At 33.4% G+C, this 22,520-nt stretch overlaps 1 protein-coding gene across 5 annotated transcripts in view; it reads right to left on the bottom strand.

The window, feature by feature from the left end:
• Window positions 1-22,520, bottom strand: part of LOC118186090 (transcription factor AP-2-epsilon-like) — a 295,229-nt gene that overhangs the window by 31,590 nt on the left and 241,119 nt on the right. For all 5 annotated transcript variants that reach the window (XM_035356105.2, XM_035356101.2, XM_035356102.2 and 2 more), the window contains one exon: window positions 685-803. In XM_035356105.2, the coding sequence (XP_035211996.1) occupies window positions 685-803 (119 nt within the window). The remainder of the gene's footprint in view (window positions 1-684; window positions 804-22,520) is intronic.

Here is a 22,520-nt window from a genome sequence, read left to right as displayed (position 1 = left end):
TTTCAGCTCCTGAAGAATGAAGTACTATTCCCATATCTGGAAATGTTACAAAATTAGGTTAGATCCTTACATGCATCATTGTCTAAATCAAGAAGCTGCAGACTATGTTAAAATTAAGCATTCTATTTTGGAGCAAGCGAACATGAAAAATGCGAGTGTCCGCCGGAACTCCAAATCTTAGTCGCATTTCATTAGTTTTTTTCATTTCATTTTAGAATACATTTGATTAATTTATTTCTGTAATTGCCATTAATTTAAAATTATATTAATTTACCCTTTTGCAGCTACTTATCATTTTAGTTGTTATTATTCCATTTCTTTGCTATTCGCCTTTCCTAACGGCGTTCTATAGGTATCCACTGCATTTAATTTTAAAAAACTAAGCCCTATGTATAGTATGTCGTCTCAAATTCCTATCTTGATTCAAAAAACACTTTGCAAAGCAGTCTTTTTGAGCTTTCACGTGCATTCTTAAATAAAAAAAAAATTGTTTTATTCGAATTTTTTTAATAAATTTTTTTTTCTATCTATAACTTGTTCAGTTCAGCCTACTTCTGTCACCGTCATTTTCTTTTATTTGGAGCAAATTTTTTGTCGTGTTTCCTTTTAAATGAAAAATGGCGCCAAAAAATGAGAACAAGTTTTATACTCAGAAAGGTGAGGAAATGAGAGAAAGTTTCTTACCTTCAACAAGGGATGTGAGAAGAGTGACATTGGCAGCTTTCCGTCTGCCCGCGGGCAGGTTGAGGCCGATCTTATCCAACTTCTCACGCAGCGAACGGCCCCCGTTTTTAGACTTGGCCCTGGAGCGAGGCGAAAAGAAAAATAAATATTACACACTGAATAGTCACTCATTCATAACATTTGAGTTCATTCATAATTTTGTTTTTAACGCTGTCGGTACTTATAACATTACTGAGAATTGACGGATCGCACATGAAAACAGAAAGCGAAGTCCTTCTACCGTATTTACTCGCGTAATATTCGCACTTTTTTTCAATTTTTCATTGTGAAAGTCTAGGTGCGACTATTACGCAGGGAAATCTACTGCACAATATTGTACTCTTTTGGCGACTTTTTCTGCTTCAAAACGGGGGTGCGACTATTAAGCGAGTAAATACGGTATCTTAAGCAATTAATAATCATGTTGAAATGGGGCATGCATCCCGGGGGTCCAGATCTTCTAATAGCATTTAAATTGGGTACACATTTATCTATTAAGTTGCTCAACCCAGATTTTAAAGAATTGAGGAAAGTGCCACAATTTTTTTAAATAATTCACAGAGTGGATACCAGGGACCACTAGCTGCCGAGCGGTAAAAGTCGATGAATACTGGTAATTCGGCTTTCCAATCATGTAAAACGAGCTGGCTGCATGGGCGTTTTCGTGGTTTTTCCCATGCCTAAAGTGTGTAAGCGCCAGTTTCTATAAGAAAGTCTTCCACGGTGAATAAGAAATAAGAAATATAAGAAATCACTTCCCTTAAGCACATAGCCCGTGTGTGTGTTGTCATAACCAAGTAAACCAACCAATCAAAATGTATATTAATGGCAAATCGATTCAATGTATTACACGCTTATGTTACTACAAGGATACTTGGAACAACATCCCTTGAAATTTCTCTTTCAGTTTATACTGTTAGCTTTTGAATTAGAATGATATCTTTCTTACACTACTTGTTGGCGACTGCGGGATTTTATACCTGACTTCACTGATTTTGTTCGAACTGAGGACAAACGGATTCCCACGTCATCTAGCAAGGGACGTAGATGTAATAACCTCTTTACTACAAGGACTTGAACTCCAAATAGTAATGGACTATCGCTCAGATTGGAATCGCGTTATCCTTCAGAAGCAGAACTTTCCTCTGATTGGGTGATCTCTACGCGGTACAGAACAGCAGACTGTACATTTCGGCGAAGTTTCAAAATATCCCGCATGGCTGGGACATGGTTTCCATAGGTCGAGACTTCGCTTCCAGCAGAGCTTTTTCTTTTAGGAGTCCTCCCGTTTAAATCGAGAGTATAGTAGTATCCCTGTTTGACCCATTTTGCCATTAACGTCCATTTTTGAAATTTCACAATGTTTGGAACTTTTATATGCATAGCTCGAATCGTCCTACCTAATTGAGTATTTTGAATGTAAGGACATTTAATGCATTCAGAAAATGGAGATGGGATTTTCATAAAATTTTAGCCTCCATTTTGTAAATCGGGCTCTGTTAAATACAAAATAAATAAAATATTGTAAAGTACATGGAAATGAATATGTGGTCCAGTAAATGAAAATATATTTCAAACTACAGCAAAATATTTCATCAACCTAATATACGATACTTGGAAGAAACATGAGTCAAACCGACTTTTTCAACTGATTTCATATATTATGTTCATAATCTTTGGAAAATTAATAGCATTTGGATTTTTCTCGAGTTAAGCATGTGATTTGGTGACATTATGTGGCTGACTTTTTGCAATAGAATTAGAAGTAAAAGATGGTTTTAATCTGGTAGCGTGATAGTTCCACTTCAGATATCTTTTACTTAATGATAATGATATTTTTTTACGAATTTTACAATACAGCATTCTAAAGCAAGTCTCTTTCTTCCAAATGCCAAAAATCGTTTGACACAATAGGAATAAGCACGCCAATGCGAACTGTTTGCGCAGACAGTATTTGCAGTGACGTGAAATTTTCGTTATGCTTTTAAACATAGTGACAATAAAATTAATACTTAATATACATAACCACTGTGTGGGTGAACAGTATATTGATGTAAAAAAATTAGAAACAAAATATTAGCTATTTAAACATTGGTTAAACCTTCATATAAAATTATATAATAGATAGCAGTCCATAGTAGATGAAGACTATTCAGATTAAATAAAATTTAATAAGAAAAAGTATGCTAAAAATTGCTACAGTTAAACTTAAATTGCACAAATTGTGCAACGCAAACTTAAACTTAATTGCACAACGCAAACTTAAATTGCACGAATCTCATTCGTTTAACTACGAAGTTTCATTTATTTAAAAAAAAAAAAAAAAAAAAAAAAAAAAAAAAAAAAAATCATTCAGATTACTGCAAAATACATTGCTCGGTAAAGGCTAAAAATTAAAAACCGAGATATTCGTTAGTGGAGCAAGAGATGCGATAAAAGAACTTGTCTCTCGGTAAAATCGGAAAACTTAGCAGCTAAGCAATGCTGGTGATATTTGATAAATTTTCGAACATTTTTCACTGAATTCCGAATATAAACTCTCTTCCATATTTTGTATCTCTGAAGCAAATTTTTTTTGAGATAAAATGAAAAAACTTTGAGCAAGAATGGGAAAGTAAAGAACTGAAATTACATTAACGGAATTTATAGAAATTTTAAGTAATTTTTTAATCAAATATTATCTGTCTAACATATCTAATCAAATATTTTTTTCTACAGCTCTCTAAGTGTGGAAAACAATGCAATAACATATATCATAATAATAAATAAACAGAAATATTATAAATATGTCTTGGGTCAATAATCAGAATTTTTCATGCATGTCAAGAAATACACTCCAGTGCATTATAAATACTTCCCTTTCACACTTTTTCGTTTGAATGCATTCCGCTGTATTCTTTTTGCATTTGTTAGGAACATCAAATTTAGCATTTTTTAAATAAAACACATGAATATTGAATAAACTGTACGTTCGGCAGATTAGTAACTCGTATCAATAACTGCCGCGAAGTTTCTTTAGGATCAGTATGAAGTATCAATGAATAATTCAGTTGTAATTAAATTCTCAATTTTGCCCAAAGAGTACTAGAGCCTTCCATTGAAGAAACTGGAGGTTTTCAGACCATCGTATACTTTCGTTATGGTCTACTATTCCAGGCTTGAAACAAAATACGACAAAGGCAAGATAAAGTAACGGCCGCAAAAACCACACCAAAATAAAAAAAAACAAAAATAATATCAGCAAGCTTTTAGGCGTATTGCTGTTCACTAGGAAAAGTAATCAATGAAAGAACTATCTGAAATGCTGATTTCCATGACATCTCTGTCTTTACTACCAAGGGAATGGGTGTAAAAAGGGACACATGAACTGCTCCATCCCATTTCCTGCAACATTTAAAATAGAGCTGCAATTATTTCCTATTTTATCTTCTCCCTTTTCGCATCTTCTACGTATGCAAACTGCTCACCAATTTTGAGACCTGGTGCAGAAAATTGCCCCATTGTCGAAAAAGATTTTCCTGTTAAAAGCTGAAAATGTTTTTAGGAAGGGGGGAAAAATGTTGGAAAACCTGTTCTTCGTACATGCAAGGCAGATGTTTCAAAAGATGTCAAGTCCCAATCTGCCCCGCCTCTGTTTTTTTTAATCACATTAAGCTTCCAATTTACGTCCAAGACACTTTTAGCAACCACTTGTCGTGAGGGTAATTCTTGCACAAAATAATGGTGGATGTCTCAAAAAATACTGTACTCGGAAGCGGTGCAACTATCAAATCCTCGAAACTGTCACGGAAGGAGGCAGAAAATACTCAGATTCGCATTAAGAAAAGAAGTTGGTGAATCTAAATTTACTTGCTCTTGGAACACATAAGCATACCTATCATAAACATATAATACCAAGTAGATTACTGAGAAGACGGCAACAATTTTCAAACAGGTAACTCTTAAATCTTCCGAAATCATAGGCTAATGCTTCGCTGTGAGTAATGCTACGCGTCTTAAGTATTTCAGAAGCATAGCATTGCGCATTTCAGATGCGTCAGTTCAATGATATTGCAGCGAAAATTTAGTTTTAGAAGCGTGGGTGGTTGACAAAGATTACCTTTTTGATTAGCAGCATCTTTTAAAATGCATATTTGAATTAAGCCTAACAGTAAGTTCAAATACGTCTACAGAATAAAAGTATCTATTGGATGCTCAAAATAAAAGCCTTCATTGAAAATGCTGCATACTTTTGAAAAATTATCATAATAGCATTTCAAATTCAAGTCGTGTCCTTTGGACTATAAAAGGGCATATCTTATGGTCCTGTGCTTCCTGGATTAATTTTCTTGGTGCAATTAAAGGGATGCTTTCATAACGGTGTCCTGGCATAAAAATGCTGGTAATATTCTGCAACTCTGATTCTGTTTGAAAAGATAGAAACCTTCATAAGTTGAAGCCCGGCAGTCTTATGTAGAGCAACCTTTATAAAGGTATCGGCATCTTTATGCTATGTCGTCAGCACTATATAGATAGTATTTTCATTTGCGTTATAAAATCAAAGTAGCAAACTGAAATTCTATTTGCATAACAGATCCTTGTCATAAAGGTGACCGCATTCGTCCTAAAACCCTTTTTGTTTTTCAAGTTAGAAATGTACTTGCATGAGAGTATGGTCACGCTTATGCCGGCACATCCGAATGAAGGAGCAGTGGAGGGTTGGTAAAAACATGTTGGAACTTTTATGAGGCGGTTAACTAATTAAACATTATTGAAATCTGCTATTTTTGGCCAAAATCCTTGAAAAATTTTGTATTCTTTACAAACTGTATATGGTTGTATGACAAATTTAACAGCACAATAATTATATCGATATATACTTTTAAAATATGGTACACGTGTAATCAGGTTCCCAGTACCGTACAAATTATGCCACAAGGCAAATTTTTCTTTAATCAGATGTGATCCAAAAATACAGTTGCTTCGATCTGAGGAGATATTTTTTTACTTCCCTGAGTGGCAACGCAAGAAACTGTATACTCGTTCTACATAAATCAAATTCCGTCTTAAAAACGATAAGTGACAGAGAGAGAACATTCTAATAGATTTTACGTGCATTCTTGCGATATTTAATAAATTCTTCTTTCAAAATAACTATATTAACTGTAATAAACCAGTGACGTAGAGGTGAATATGATCAATTTCATGTAGCTATAATTTTATTACTTGATTTGGAGATTTTTATGCAATGTTTTTTTGGCTCAAACACGGGCTTGGATACGCAAAAAGGCTGGATATTTGGTTTTTATAGTAAAATACTATGTTATTCATAACGCCGAGAAATATTTTAAAAGTTCATTACAAATAAACTAAGCAACCAATAGCAAATTTTACCGCACTGAATGGAAGTAAACTTATCTCATCGTCTGCTTTTCCCCCAGACTTAAGCGAGTCCAGTAGCTTTGCTTGTATAGAGCAGATTTATGCACCATTAAAAAGATTTACTTGAGTCCCTTCAAACTGATGCCGCAGTTGAAAGAAAACAGTGAGGGTTGATCTTGTTCAACAAAACTGCTGCGCCTTACCAGAGTTATTAATTGTACGAACCATTTTCATGAGTACCTTAACCAACTTTTGACGTAAAGATGGAAACAAATCCGAAAGTACCTAATTCTAAATTTGACATTAAAGCGGACAGGACATATACTGAACGAGGAAATGATGGCCTTAAAGGACGACCACCCAAGCTTTGAATTTAATCCTAAACTACTTTCTTGTAGGGAAGTCCCTGCAATCTCCGACGATCTTCAGAACCTTTGAGAATGTTTCATCGATGCCGTGGATGCTGTCGATCGCAGTATAGTGGTACGCACATGCATCCATCTTTATATATAAATCGTATCATTTTTTAAACTTATGATGAAATAAATTTAAGAAATGCCTTCATCTTGAATCGGTAGATTAGTTTATGTGTTACTTAAGCTTAAATCTATAATTTTAAATAGCATTTAAAGGTCTTATTCTGTTTACAAGTATTTTTTATATTTAAAAGAATGGGCGTAAATGGCTTGAGTACACGATTACTTTTTTTAATGCTTTCAGGAAGTGTTTTTTACTATAAGACACTTTTCAAATATCCTTTATGAAAGTATTTTGTCTTCACAGTAGTCGGTTTAAGATAAATATTAGTAGTTACCTTCCCCTAATGGATTTTTTAACAATAATAGATTACTGATACTTTCGATGCGCAAACAGGTTTTGAATTTAAACCTTTGTACTGATTCTTGAAGCACATAACGAAGAAAATGAATTATAGCTGGCCCTTAGTAATTGTTTCAGCCGGAACTACATGATGCGATTATTTCATCAGCAGTATCTCTATTCGTCCTTTTATCAACTTGTAAAAAGGGAATTTCAGGTTTTTTTGAGTAAAGTATTTTATTTATTACCTTTTTACCTAGAGGATAACCAGATACTTTTTACATTTTTGGGAAAAGAGGCATGTAAAAGCCATAATGCACTTCTTTTCAGAACCCAAAAATAAGGTAATGCACTAATTTTATGTCTGTTGGGAGAAATTCGGGAACTAAGGAAGGAAATCTATCTTCTTTTACAATTCCTTTGCAATATTACGACTATTATTATTTTCGAGTATGCTACGAAATGTTTTAGCATCAGTTTAATTTTATTTTCAAATAATGTCGAATCACAATCAAAATTCTTTTTAATAAATAAATACATATATCGGGTGATCCAAAAGTCGTGAGCATCAAAATTTCAATTATTTCCGAAATTTTAACATAGATATTAATGTTATTTCAATGGAGAACATCCTTATACAGTTACATGTAATATATCGCTTGAAACTTCAGCTGTTGCAAATTATGCTGATAGCTTTTAAAAAACTGTTTGTTTGATGCAAAGACCTTTTTCTCCAAGCTGAGCGAATTTTTATAATTGAGCATTACTTCACAACACATAATTCTGATTGTACTTTCTCACACTTTATTGCCGATTGCAATTTTTTATTTCGTCCACTTAATTCGAATTTAGAAGAGATGAGCGGGAACCTCGTTTGATGTGGTGAATGGCAGTATGTGGAAATATTATTATCAAGCATAAAATAAAAAATTGCTCTCTCTTTAAACGAACTATTTTCCTGTAAGGAGTATTGTTCAATGACAGAAAAACGTTAATATCTATTTTAGAATTACATAATTTTTTAATATTTGATATGCCCACCTTTTGATCACTCAAAATGCTGTTAAAATACAATATACAGGGTGCTTCAGAAAATCGGTTACAAACTTTCCTGAGAGATGGAGTACACCTAGATGATGGAACATCTCACAGCAATACACGGTCGAAAAGGCTTTCCCGGCGCGATAGTGACAACACAAAACAAAAGAAAGGAAGCTCTAACTCCTAAGACATTCGTCACTTTCCTGGCAAGCGTTTTCCACGTTTATAGTTCAGTTTAATTTTCGAAAGAAATCGTATTGGACGCAGGTATGTTAGCTTTTTGGTTCATTAATTTTTCTTGACGAATAACTTTGCCTTAACAGGACCCCTCTTTGTCATGATTTTTTCATTAGGACAAAGTTTTTATTTTTTACACTAAGGCGGCCTACCCCTTGAAATGATGTATATTAAATACTTGCAAGATTAACACTGTAAAAATTGTTTGTACATTTGCCTAAGCAGGCTACTTTGTATAAGATTTTTTTACATCTTCTTTCTTTTTTTTAGATCACAAGTTTTTTCTTGTTTAATATTTTTAGCTTAGATTTTTTTAAGTTCACTTTATTGTTTTAAAACACTATGGCACATTGAAAAAAGGAACAAATCAATTGAGACATCTTTAGTAATAGTTGAATAAAAATTTAATAACTAGGAATGCTGTTTTCAGTCTCAATGGGTTTGTTCGACGAAACGTGCCTGTTTTGTTTTTGTGGGCCATCAACTTGGTTGAGGACTTCAGACACGTTTCCCTTGATAAGTTCTGTTTGATGCCTTGAACAGAGTAGATTGACTATGTTTTTATATGTAAAATTACTCAGTATTATGTAAATTGTTAAGGCTTTTTCGCGTACATATTTTGATTTTGTTGTATAGGTTTTCTAATTTTTTTGTATAATATGTAGGTATTTTTGCGTACAATTTATTGCTTTAATTTAGATTTTTGTTGTTTTAACTTTGTTTTACATGTAATATCAGGAATTAGGTAATTCAGTTGTTCTTTACGGCTTTAGCTATTTTTTACCTCTCCTTTTCTTATTAATATATACTACAATATACATATATATATATATGTGTGTGTGTGTGTGTATGTATATTTACTACAGTAGAAATCTAAAAAACTTTAAATACTGACTTAAAAAACTGTTTAAGTTACTGACTAAAATTTGTTCCAATAATTTATCGATTTAAAATACTAACTAATATTTAACTAAATTTCTTTCCCTTGATATGATACCCGAAAAACTGTTTCTTATAGTAAATAATATATATATACTAATTGTAAAAATTATTTCTTCTTGAAAAGCCAATTCTCCTTTGGCAAATAAAAGGTAATTTAATTTTGGTGTTTACATTTTGCATCTACTCAAAAAGTTTTTTTTTAAATATGTTTCTTTGTATAATTTTATAATGTATCACACATATGTTCAGGTAAACATTTTCAATGGTAACAAATTTCAATGGTTCAGCATTTTCAATGGTTACTATTCAGACCAATTTGACATTTATATTTTACACTTCTAAATTAGTTAAATGTCACTTTAAATTACTTTATTTAAGTTACAATAATACTGAAGATGTTCCTATGAGATAATAATTCAGTTCCTATATATATATAATTTTATATATTCTAAATTGTTTATCATCACTTAGTTGCGACAAGAATTAATACATTTCATCCTGTAAAAATTTCAGATTCTGTTAAAACCCTTCTTATGAAACCCAGAGCATAAATTAGAATGAAATGATAAAAATAATGAAAAACCAAGGCTTCACAATTCAAAGGCATAGCACTCCTCGCATACCAATTTGATTACCGGCGTAAATTTCTTTGTTCTGAGGCAATAAACGAAACTTTTTGAACAACAGTGATAGTCTGTTCACCTCTAACCTTGACCTTCTCAAATAAATTCTGTGGAATACATCTCATTCTAAATTGACCAGGTCGTTCCGTGCTATCCAGGGAAAATTCCCACAATGAGAAATTACGCCGACTTCCCCTTTGGAATAAAAATGAGTCACCAGAAGATACCAGATGTATTTTCCTTAATCGCTGTGAAGGGGAAGGGGGAAAAAAACCTTGAAATGTTCTCAAGGTTACGCCGAAAACCGCAAATTCCGGCGGCGGAAGGAAATTATTATTAAAAAATTGCTGATAAAGTTAATGAGAGAAAACCACAAAACGGGTATTCTTTTGACTTACCTGTACAAAATACAAATCTCAGTTAACGATGCCATAAAGTACAGTATAAGAGTTATTTATTATAAGACTGATTGATGTATATTTACTTTACATAAAACAATTGCGAATGAATGTGAAATTGCAGCTGTAAGGAAAATAATAAGAAATCATAACTGAAAAGATATATTTAAACAGATTTTCGGATACGACATATTCCTCGGAGTCTAACCTTCAAGAAAGTTGCAACAGAGTACACACAATTTCTTGAAATATGATTTAGGATGGCATCAGGGATGCCTATAAATGTCATAGAGGCATAGTCGTAAGACATAAAAATGCACGAGTTCCGCTCATACCTGCGATACAGGGTCGTAGCCAGTTAGAGAAAATAAGTTTGAGCATGCGTGGATGTGCCTATAGCTTTTCCAAACTGTTTTCCCAGTTATGACATTTATGCCACCTTCTGAACGGAGCCTTATGCCATGACACCGTTATGACAGCGTCTTCTTTCTAGACCCAAATCAGCGGCTGAGGAGTTAAAAACTGCTAAATACTGGTAGTTCGTCCTGGGTTCCCACCTAGGCGAATGAGCTGGTTGCATAGTTAGTTTTAGTATCGGTAGCGTGAATACGAGACAGTTTGCCATAGGTGGTCCTCCGCAAACTTCCCTGCGAGTGCTTTGCCGTATTCAAATAGCCTAAGCTTGGAGAACACCATCTTGAAGGTATGATGGTTATCGTAAATGATTGCAGACACCGATGAATTCTGGATCAAATCCATGACAATACATAGACGTCTGTAACTAGAATGACACTGCAAAATGTTAACACTTTTAGAGTTTTAAGTATCTACACACATGTTTTCAATCCAAATTAAATCAATGAATCATTTTCTAGGGATTTTCTAAGAAAATCTGAAAAAATTACTTTCCATATGGAAAAACCAAACAAACAAACAAACAAACAAACAAAAATTATATTGTGAGCCGCTTCCAGTGTTTTCTATCTTAACTATGCCTTTTAGTGGCAGAATGGCATAGCCATGATAAGCAAGTATAAGGCCACACTGCCTTTTAGAATGCATTGGTTTCTCACTCAATAAATGACACTTTTCTATGTATCTCGAGCAAGCTGCATTTGCAACTAAATAATTTTAATAAATTCTTGTTATCTTGTAAAGACTTTATTTTATTCTAACTAATTATTTTTAGTTTTACTTTCTTTTCCCTTCCGATTTCAATTTCCTGCCGTAATGTAAATTTTTAAACGATGTAGTATGCTAATCTAAACTTGTTTCAGAAGCAGTATTTAAACTGCGTTTCAAGAGTTCGAGAAGAGTAATAGCGGAGTTAGTTTCGAGTTGCTGCGTGTTTGAATTTAGCTCTCTAGTCGATTTTCAACACCTTTCAGTTTCTACTGATATTTCTAAGCTCGGCTTTGCTGTTTGCAGCCGATTTAACGTTTAGTTAACCTAAGGAGCCAGTCGTTAGCCATTCAGATTTATTAGTGATTTGTTATATTTTAAATTTCTGTTATGTTCACGTTAGCCAGAAGTGGTGCATCTATTTATTTTACTTCGAATAAAGGTTATTTAAAACCTTCTTCTTCAGTATTTATTCTTCCAAAGACATAGCGAGTATTCGGCTACTACGTAGAGACTATATTTTATGCTTCCAAAAAGAACACATAGACTCTATAATCTGACCCCAAACCGCTTACCTTATTTATGCTACAATAAATACTAACAGTGGCTATAAAAAAATAACGATCTTTTGTCTCAATACAACTACTAGATATGTAAAACACACATGTGTATGAAACCTTAAAGGTTCAAATGCATGTATGATAAAATGAAATAGCACGCACCATTCTCGGCAACTGTGAAATTAACCATTTGTTCGTTAAGAATAGTTTGGTTTACTTTATTTTATTATCACAAGGCACACGAGGGTTACCTGCCTAAGGGTAAGGATGCCTTCGTGAAAACGTTTTGAGGTTAATTTAGGTCGTATTCACGTTTCACACAGGGAAAAAAACATGGAAACGACAATGCAGCCAGACCGCTCGGTTTTGAACGCATATTGAGTTAGTTCAGCTACGTTACCGTTCGGCCACTGGTAGGCCGTTATTCTTAGTTTTCTGAAAAAGGCTTTGAGCAATAAGTTACATGCATTTTCTGTGAAACTCGGATCTCTTTTATTTCTTGAATGGTTTCGACGTAGACGGGAGCTTGCTCAGAAGCAATTCAGGGCAATGCCCAAGCATAAAAGAACGTGGTTCATATGCACTATCGGGAATTGAGATTTAGATCGTCATAATGTCCGCGGGAAAGGGGAACAGGTAGATAACATGTTTTGGAAAACAAATTTCGGACCCAGCTTATTATTTGAAATGAGAAATATAATCTGCTACTTTTAAATTCATTGTTCTTTCAAAATTTCGCATGTACGCAAGCTATTGGAATGAAAGATATGATTTTGCGCTTTCCGAGGAGAAATATTCCTCGTTCGTAATACAAAAACGTTGCGAAAAGTATGGTATTAAAATTTCTAAATGGAAAATAAGCAACATTATTAATCTGAAAGAGAAAAACCATCAATCATCACGTCAAAAGGAAAGAAGATTCCAAACGATTACCCGAAAAAGGTGTGTGCTGCTTCTAATGTTTCTAAAGTTAAATCGCTGGTAACGAAACAGAATCCGCCGCCGCAGAAAATCAGTTGCAAACTCTTTAAATACATCTATAGCAGCAATAAATGGAATAGCAACCAAGATTTACAAATTAAAAAGGGCTGAAAACAATGTTCAACAGCTTTTGGCCGAGGCACGTCGCAACACGCAGAATAATTTGTAGAACCATGCATGAAAACTATTCATCCGGTGTTAAGTGGAAAATACGTTGTGACCCTTGATGAAGCATGGGCTTACATAAATGACTGCAACAAAAGAAGGTCCGTTTGTTATCGAACACGAAGAGAAGAAAAAGTGTACAAACTTTGGTTCCATCAATGCAAGGAAAGTTTCATTAAGATGTTCATGATTGTCGTGGGATTCCCTTGCAGTGGGGAAAATCCCTTTCAAAGAGCGAAATTTCATGAATACTATGCAATAAGTCATACTTCGCAAAGCATCACTGTATTCCTTGAAAAAAATGATGACTGCTACAGATACTGTATATATACATTTTCAAAGTATCCCTGTGAAATACCATGATGTTTGACCTATGGACTATTGTCCTTCTACGATTGCTGGCTCTTGGAAGGGGGAATGAAAATTTGAAGAAAAGCCATTTTATTAGGGAAATCGCTTATCACTTGATATGTATGTGTATGTATATATATATATATATACTTCTTATAAAAGAAAAGTTCAGGTCGAACATTGACAAAAATATTCTTTACATTTTAACCATTAATTAAACGGCCTCGAAATCGTTCTGAAAATATGTGAAGACCTTCTCTAGGGACACCATTTAAGTAACTAATCAAACCATTCGTACTTTAATGTAAAATAGCAGAAAGTCTGGTGAACTATTAAACGGAGATAATGAAAATTACTTTAACTGAAGCTTCAATAAGTGGGCAAAGAATGTTTTATCAAGTATAAGGAAACAATTGTGCTGGATATAGTAATTTATGCAAGTGTCCAGTCGTCAACCTACTTCGCCGCACCTGCAGACCAAGTCCACTGAACTCCAAGAGGGCTGCACGGTGTAAAAGACCACGTAATTGATACCGACAAGGCAATACCCTCCTTTCTTCAAACATACTCATCCGCATCCAACGGGAGCGACATTGAGGGCAGAGACGCTCTCTAAATAGGAAACTGAAGAAGCCCATACTCGTATAATTATTCCACATTAATGTGTGTCAAGATTGTTGATAAAAACAAAGAGTCGCGCTCATCCACTGCATCAAAAAGGCAAAACAAAATGCAGATCAATGTAATTCAATACGCGATCCAGAAAAACAGCCCTACCTCAAATTAGGGCTGCACGCCATAAGAAGCCAATCATTTAGCGATGTTAAAAACCGGGATTAGTTCCCTGGCAATGGCGAAAATATTTGTCGCCAAATCACAATAAGGAATATCGCCTAAAATAGTTACTACAAAAAGGAAACATAGATAACGATGTTAATGAGCTCAACTAATGTAATTTTCACGGGTCTAACTAGTTATTAATAACAACAGAGATGAAAAACTGCATGTTTTTAAATCTCTTAATTTGATCATCGATAACAAATAGATTAAATTTAAAAGAGACATTACATATCTTACATTTTGCCAAATGGCAACACACTAGCGCGAAGAGGGAAAAAATTGCTTTATTTCAGACAGTAACAACATATTGTTTTAAAATCTCCCAGTTTGTTGATTAAATTTTAAACATTTCTATCTTACGCTTAAGCCAAGTGGAAATTTATTTCTTTTAAATTTTTAAGTCTTCTGATAAAATTTGAAAGAATAAATATCTTAAGCTTTGCAGAGTGGCGACACATTACTTTTAAATAGCTGTATTTGTTAATCAAAAATTCATTTTATTCTCACTAAATAAAATATAAGTAAAAAATAAATCCAAAATTAAAAATTCTCTCTTCGAGATGCAAGTGTGTGCTTTCAAAATTGGTGGTTCCAGGTGGCACCGTTTTTTTCACTATGCGAGGAACATCCATACATATTCTTCATTATTTACTAATAGATCAGATGTTGGGGGGAGGAAGTATAATACCAAATTCTCAGTGCAAAACAGTTATTTAAAATGTCGAATTCCTTACTCCACAAAATATATAATCGCTAGACTTGCGATGTAAGCGGAAAGTATTATAATATCGGATTTTCGAAGCATAAATATTTGTTATAAATTAGTAGTCTATAAATGTACTTACTACGTATTTACAAATATAACAAATATGCAGAAATTGTTCAATGTTTCAGCCACGATGTAGTGTGTAACCATTCTGTTTGGTTTCTTTGACTACGGCAAAGCACAAGCGGGTTACCTGCTTAAGGGAAGGAATGCCATCGTGGAAGACTTCGAAGAGAAACTGGATAGTATCTGTTATACTTGGGGAAACAACAAAAAACAGCCATGCAGCCAGCCCTTTTACATGGGATCGTACCGAGATCGAACTCCCAGTGTTCAGTGACTTTTACCACTCGACTGCTAGTGAGTATAACAGTTTTGTTGCAAGAGTTTTTTATAGAATAAAAATTAACACGATCCCTTCCAGCGCTTAGAATTTATTATACTAACTTACAAATTTATTTTGTTAGAATTCTCTTTCTTTATATAAAAAACAGGTAGTACAAGAAAACACTTAAAATATGTCTGAAAGAAAATTTTATTATAAGACTTATCTGATAAATAAAGATGTTTCGAATATCTAAAAGTACTTTTGCTTTTCCATTGATTTACAGTTAATCCCAAGTTATTCTAAGTACATTTATGCAAAGGACATTTGGAAGAATGTATTTCAAAGTTTATAGGTTTATAAAAGTAAAATTTCATCAATAAAAATATTTACTCTTTAAAAGTTTCCTTAAAACAAAAATAAAATTTTAACTACAGTTTGAACATAAATACATTAAAATATGGTATTATTATGCATTATTTCTTAGTCAGATATTATTCTCTAATAACATGTATATAAAAATTGTGCCCACCTCCGAAGAAAGTTGGCCATTATAATATATTGACTAATTGAATAGTCGTAGCTACTCTCAATAAATAGCCAATCCAGTTTCAAAAAAATTATTAAAGAGCACACAAAATAAATCTTACTGAGAGAATTTAGTATCCAACATTCTAATAAAAAGTTAAAGACTTAGTATCCAACATCTACTGTTTTAACTTATTATTTTCTAGACAGCATTTTATTTCAGCTGAATGCCTGCTAATTTCTTGCGTTGCCACTCACTAAAGTCAAAACTATTGAATTCAAAAATGAGTTATTAGATATAGTTGGCTGAAACTGTTAACAATTTATCATCAATTAATTTGTGAAGCCCTTAGTTGTGCTCATCTGTCTGTCTGTTTGCGGCATTATCTCTTGCGGAGCGGCGAGGAGTTGAGTTTTGTGAGAAGTCCCCCCCCCCTCGGTATTCCAAAAATTCATGGAAAACCATTTCGACCATTCTTATCTTCGGACGACTTTAATCAGCCGAGATATTAATTAAAAACACTGAAAATGCTTATGTTCACACTCATTTTTCGGAGTGGCAAAAGCGCTGGAGATAAAAATTAGCATTATTTTGAGAAGTGTTGCCATTGCACGCTCTTAAATCTTAGAGCTTGTTAATCAAAAATTGTAAGTTTTTCCAAAGATGAAATAACTACAGCATTGCCAAACATTTAATATATGATTTTTATGTAAGGTCATATTCTGAAGTTGAAGAAAGCACAGGATTGCATGCGACATTATATGCCACAATTTTTTCGTTAAAGTCAGCATCTTAAATAAATAGCTGCTGTTGGTAACTTTTTTGTTTCAGGTTAGTATAATTGACACGATATGTTACTGCCAAGTTATTCTTTTATTGGTATGGAGAAAAAGTTGTTATATTACATTACATTTATACCATGACGACATACATATTAACCTGAAATGTCAAAAGATTTTGTTTTCTGGTTTAGTAACAAAAAATTATTTACGAATTGTTTTTTGCTTGGAAAGAATGAATTGGCTTCATTCATATTGGCCAGTTTACCTTAGAAAGTCCTCCACGAAGGCATCCCTCCCTTTAGGTAGATAGCCCTTGAGGCTTTGCCATAATCAAATACACACAAATCATTCATATTGAGATGTTTTTATACTTTTTATACTACAAAGAACTTATAAATTTTCCTTTGGCTGCAACCTACTAGTGTAAAATAGTGCATTCAAACATGGAATTTTGTAGCTTTTGTGTGTGATAGGTTTCGTCAGGAAAAATGTCCATCTACTTTCAGCAATTTTGCCTTTAGCATAGAATGAAATATTGTTGTTCAGATTTAATGAAGCAGCAAGAAAAGAATATCAAAATAAGTATGTCTGAATTTCTCTTTTTATTTCAGAACAAAATTATGTTTGAAATTCTAGTTTAATATATTTAGATGAAAGCGAAAAATATATACATAGTTGAAGGAAATCATTGATCTGTTTGATGATTGTGACACTAGTTTGGGTACTGAAGAAAAAAGAAAGCATGATGGAAGAAATCTTCTTACTCTTGTTATTTCTTGACTCCCAGTATAAATTAAAATTTTTAATCTATTTGAAAGTTGTAATAGTGTTTCAAATTTTTTTTCATCATTTTGTATCTCAATGGATTATACGAATCGAAATAATAAATGACTTTATGGCTGAAATGTGTTAATTGCAAGTATATTTATTTAGCTTGCATGTTTTCACTTTTGAGATAATTACTGAAACAAAAGTACCATTTCTAGGATATTAGTTTGCAGTAAATAAGTGAAAATAAAGATTTTTTACTTGAAAATAAGCAGGCCTGTTCACTTCAAGAATTAAAAACAAAAGATTCTGTGCTTGGCACATAACATATGGCATTAAAACATCGGCTAATAAATAATACACTAATACTGCAGTTGTATTAAATAATATTAATTAGTCTCATTATTATTACTGCATGCTTATTTTCTAAATAAGATAAAGACCTGGTGTGTCTTTTAAGAGGGAATCTATTATCCAGACTTTTCAAATATCCGGATAGGTTAATGATTCCAGTCACGCCGGCTCTTTGATATTCTACTGCAGTTGTACCTTTTAACTGTCTTGTCTGTATAGTTTGCATGTGTCAGATCACATAATGTTAATTCTAAAGGACTTTCAAATTTTAAAAATAGTTTATATTGCATATTTCTACTTAGCGTCACCATAAGTACAAACAAGAAATTTTAATCTGAACCCTCCTTAAAATACTGTAACACTTCTGTGGTATTTTGGACTTGGTTACAATTGTAGCTTTTTCCTGCAAGTCTTCGAGAAGCACATGAAGAAAACATGAGAGTACAGTAAATCCAAAAATACATGTAGAATTGATGACCAAGAATTAAAAATGAAACATTTTATCTCTGCATATGCATAGCAGCCAACAATGAAATAAGAAAACTCGGGGATTTTCGTTCGAAAGAGGTTTCAAGAGGTTTTAACGGGAGAAGTCGTATCTCAAAACCATATATTTCGCCAAAGGCAGCGATGAAGCGCCAATTGTGGAACATAACGGAATCCAGTCGAATGGGAGCAGAAAGTCTGACAGTTGATGCATCGGATCGGAGAAAAGACAGCAAGGTAGCAGGTGCCTGAAAAGCCCACCCCCATCACTCCCCTCGTTTTTTGTAACCCCCCTAGGGAAGAAACAGGTGAATATTGCGCAGGGAAAAGAGAGTTGACTGAAGGGGAGAGGGAAACTCGACTTTCCTTTCTATTTATTATTAAGATTAACCTCAGGGGGTTGTGGGCACATTTTATTACATTTATTTAAAGAAGCTGTTTCTGGGCGGCTTTTCCAGTATCTCCAGTATGTAGGAGGTACTGGCTTTTCCCCCCACAATAACGCTTATAGTATTTTGACTGACTTGAAATTTAACTTATTTGACACAAATTTTTTCAAAAATGTGACACATCAAAATAAAAATTGTGAATTCAAAAGTGCTGCAGTTTTCTAGGTTAATACAAAGTATTCTTTGCAAGTTTAAATAAAAAATAAATAAATAGTTTCTTTACGTGAACAAAATGTAATGTATCAGGTGTTAATAAAAACTCCGTGCACTTTTGCAGTTAATTACATATAACTTTAGATAAAGGAAAAGTTCAAATTATCATCAGTTTTTACCTAAGCATTTCGAAAGAACGCACTAAATATGAACCCTAATTTGTTATTTATTAAACACGTTAAATGTCATGTCAATTATATACCGAAGCGGCGTTTAAAATGTTAACCTAAGCATACATTTTTGGTTATCATTTCAATTGTTACACTGACCAAAAAATTCACAATTTAATTGCTAAATTCTTTTTATGAATAACTAACACATTATAACGATATTAGATTCAGCAGAAATTCAGCTGGGCGGAGTTTTGTAATTATTTCATTAACTATTAGAAGATTCGGCTAAATAGAAAATAATGATCTAATAATTGAGGACAGACCTAAAACTTTATAAATAAGGTCAATCTTAATTAACAGTATCTTTAAATAAGTTAAAAATAATTATTTTAAAAAATGGCATCTCTAACGAGCTCGGTTAATAAGAAAACAATGAGCTTAAATGATGGCAGTAATATTTGTATTTCCTCAACTTCTACAGCCTTCTTTCGGAAAGAGGTTAGTGAGCGAGATTTAAATAACTTAAAATAAAAGTAAAAATAAATATCAAGTGTTTTATATTAATACATAATTAAATTACGGAAGTGAAATTAAGAACAATATAATGAAACTTTCTAATGCGATAAGTACTTCATTATTCTTTTACTTGTTATATAAGCAGGAAAATTTTATTTCATAAGTTGGCAGCAGAGCTTTTTCCTGTTCCTTGCATGCACAAAAATGGTTCATGAATTAAGCAACATTTTTTCTGCAGCAAGGGCTAGCATTTATTTTACTTCTAGTTTCAAGGTGCAGCAATTTTATATTTAAAGTCAGAGATCTCTCAGCAAACAATCAATAATCAACGGAGCGGTAAGACCCCTGAACACCAGTAGTTTAACCCGAATTCAAATCCGTGCAAACTGAACAAATGTATAGTTGTTTTTCGTGGTTTTACCATGTGTATCGTGGTAACAAGCCAATTTCCCTTAAAAATTCTTCCATGAAGGCTTCTATTTTCTTAGGCAATAGCCTATTAACCATTGCTTTTCTGTGATCCATTTTAAATTATAGATATAATTTTTTAAAATTAAGTTGAACATTTTTAAATAGAATAGATACGTAATCACTTAAAATGGGAACTAATTAATCTAAAAATATATTTAATTAAACTTTCATTAAGTAAATGTTGCTCAACATGTATAAAAAGAATTATGAAAATAATTCTATGCATATTATCTATATCCTGAAGGTGAAAGAAAAGACACGGCCAGCGAGTATGGCAGCTTGTTAAAAATTCAAATAAGCTAATTATTAGATTTGCAAAACACCAGATGTCGCTTTTATGTTCAAACCATTTTTATGTTTACCATGCAGTTAAGATTTCATTTTCACAAAATATTTAGGGTAGTAATGGAAATTAAATTTCATTTTACAAACATTACTTATTCTTGCACTTAACCCTTTGCCGCATAGTGTGTCCGGTCCGGACACACCTAAAAATTTCCTTCTGTACGCACAGAAAAATTGAATGAGAAAGGATTTATAGGTTACTAAAGGTTACTCTGAACCTTCTATACATATAGTTGATGGCAGCTCAACACAAACCAGTCCATATATTTTAGCCATGTTTAGTTTTTTTTAAGACCCTCATTTTTCAAAGAAATCTTCCAGATTTTCTTTTAGGGTATAAAAGAAATTGTTTGAAAATAAATTTCTATGTTATTTTTTTGGCTGTATGCTAATCTCCTTATTCCACATTAGTTTTAAATTTTTACCTTGAAATCTTGCCTAATATCAAACGGCGAACCCTAGGTGTGCCCAGAGCGGGCTCACCCGTTAATCTAGGATAACTGAGAGTCTGTATTCTTTGCTTATCCGCATCTCATCGGTCAGTTCATTGACAACAATGCTCGTTTCAGCACTCTTTTCGAAGCTCTATTCATACTGCCACTAAATTCCTTTGGAGGAATAATAATACTTTTCATAACCGTTCACCTTATATTACATCAGTGCCCCGCAACCGGTGTGCCGCGGCACACTGGTGTGCCATGAGTAGGAAGGATATAGGTGTGCCGCAATCAAATACATGTATTTGACATTTTGCAATTTTTTATGTATTTAATACACAATGACAATTTTTTTTCCTTAATAATGTCTATTTTAAATGTTTTTATATATTTCACTGTTGTGTGTGTGATTGTAAGTGTGTCAGCATTTGAATTTTTTCGGCACTTCCTTGATAACTCGGAACTCTTTGGTGTGCCACGAAATTCCAGAAACATTTTTTGTGCGTCGCAGGTGAGAAAAGGTTGCGGAGTACTGTATTACATCATTAAAATTCCTTTCAGATCGAAATAATCATTTATTAGAATTATATACGTTGACATAATTATTTGAATATAAAGAAATCATCGTATGCAACCAACATATGGCATCGTAGGCCATTAAACTAATTGTGTCAGTTCCGCTCGGGAAGTCCTCTATAAAAGCGTACTTTCCTTTAGAAATGTTGGAAAGGAATGATAGGATGTTTTTTAATTTTTGAAAAGCATTTAAGATATGGTTTTTGAAAATGAATTCTTTTTAATACAAACATTTCCGTTCGGTTATAATTCTTTCTATAATAACGCATTCACGTATCTATTTTACTCATTTTTCTCCATCAGGAAACTCAAATCTTCTTTTACCTTTTCGGTGCCCTTTCAATCTCTCGGCAACAAAAACCAAAAGAAACACCAGGAACAATAAGTTGTGTCTCTCTCTTCAGTTCTTTTCCTAAACCATCTGCGAATGGAGCCTAATTATGACTCTTCAATCTAAATTTCAGCCCGAGGCCATTCGAGCTGCTAGACAAAGGCCCGAAGCCGTGGCCTTGCCTTTGGGGGTAGGCGATTTGGCCAGCCCCCGGGCCTTGCGCATCACGCTCTGCCTAAAGGAACTGGACTCGGAGGTGTGGCGTAGAGGGTACGTTTAGGTAAAAATAAAATAAATAAATAAAAAAGAAACTGAGTGGCTTCTCTATTAAATGATTGTATCCGGATAGAGGATGAAGGGGTTTACCAGAAATTTACGTTTCGTTTTTGGAGGCGTAGAATGTATTTACCAGTTTGGGGTGATAAGATGACATGTAGGTATTAGAGACATGTGCAAGAAGTCTGGACAACAGTCATTTTTATCGAAGAATTTATTAGATTTATTTTTTAGCAGGGATGAATATTTCTTGAAAAAAAAATTCATATCTGTTTAACAACGTAAAAAATAATCAATATGCTGTCCAGAATCTAAGAAATTCTGCACACTTAAGTTATTACAGAAGGATTGAGAGGACGCTTCTGCAATGTTCTTTCATTAAGGTTTGTTTGAGTAGTGTTCTTTATTCAAACGAGAAAGGTTCAGACACCTTTATAAGCCAAGACATGACTGTCTAAGTAGAGTTATTGTTTGTTACTCCAGTAAAGCAAACGAAAATCCTCCTTCATCTGATTTTCAGTTATAACAAAGCTGCCGAGGAACTGCTCTTGGAGAACAATAAAAGATCTCCATAAAGTTCCGGCACTTTTAACCACATACTGCTGTAAATGAGTCTGGAT

Source organism: Stegodyphus dumicola, chromosome 9, assembly GCF_044657685.1.
Source record: "Stegodyphus dumicola isolate Sdum_Otavi_A_Nest chromosome 9, ASM4465768v1".
In the NCBI taxonomy this organism is placed as follows: Eukaryota; Metazoa; Arthropoda; class Arachnida; order Araneae; family Eresidae; genus Stegodyphus; species Stegodyphus dumicola.
The sequence above is the reverse complement of the archived record's forward strand: the minus strand, read 5'-3'. Positions and strand labels throughout refer to the sequence as shown.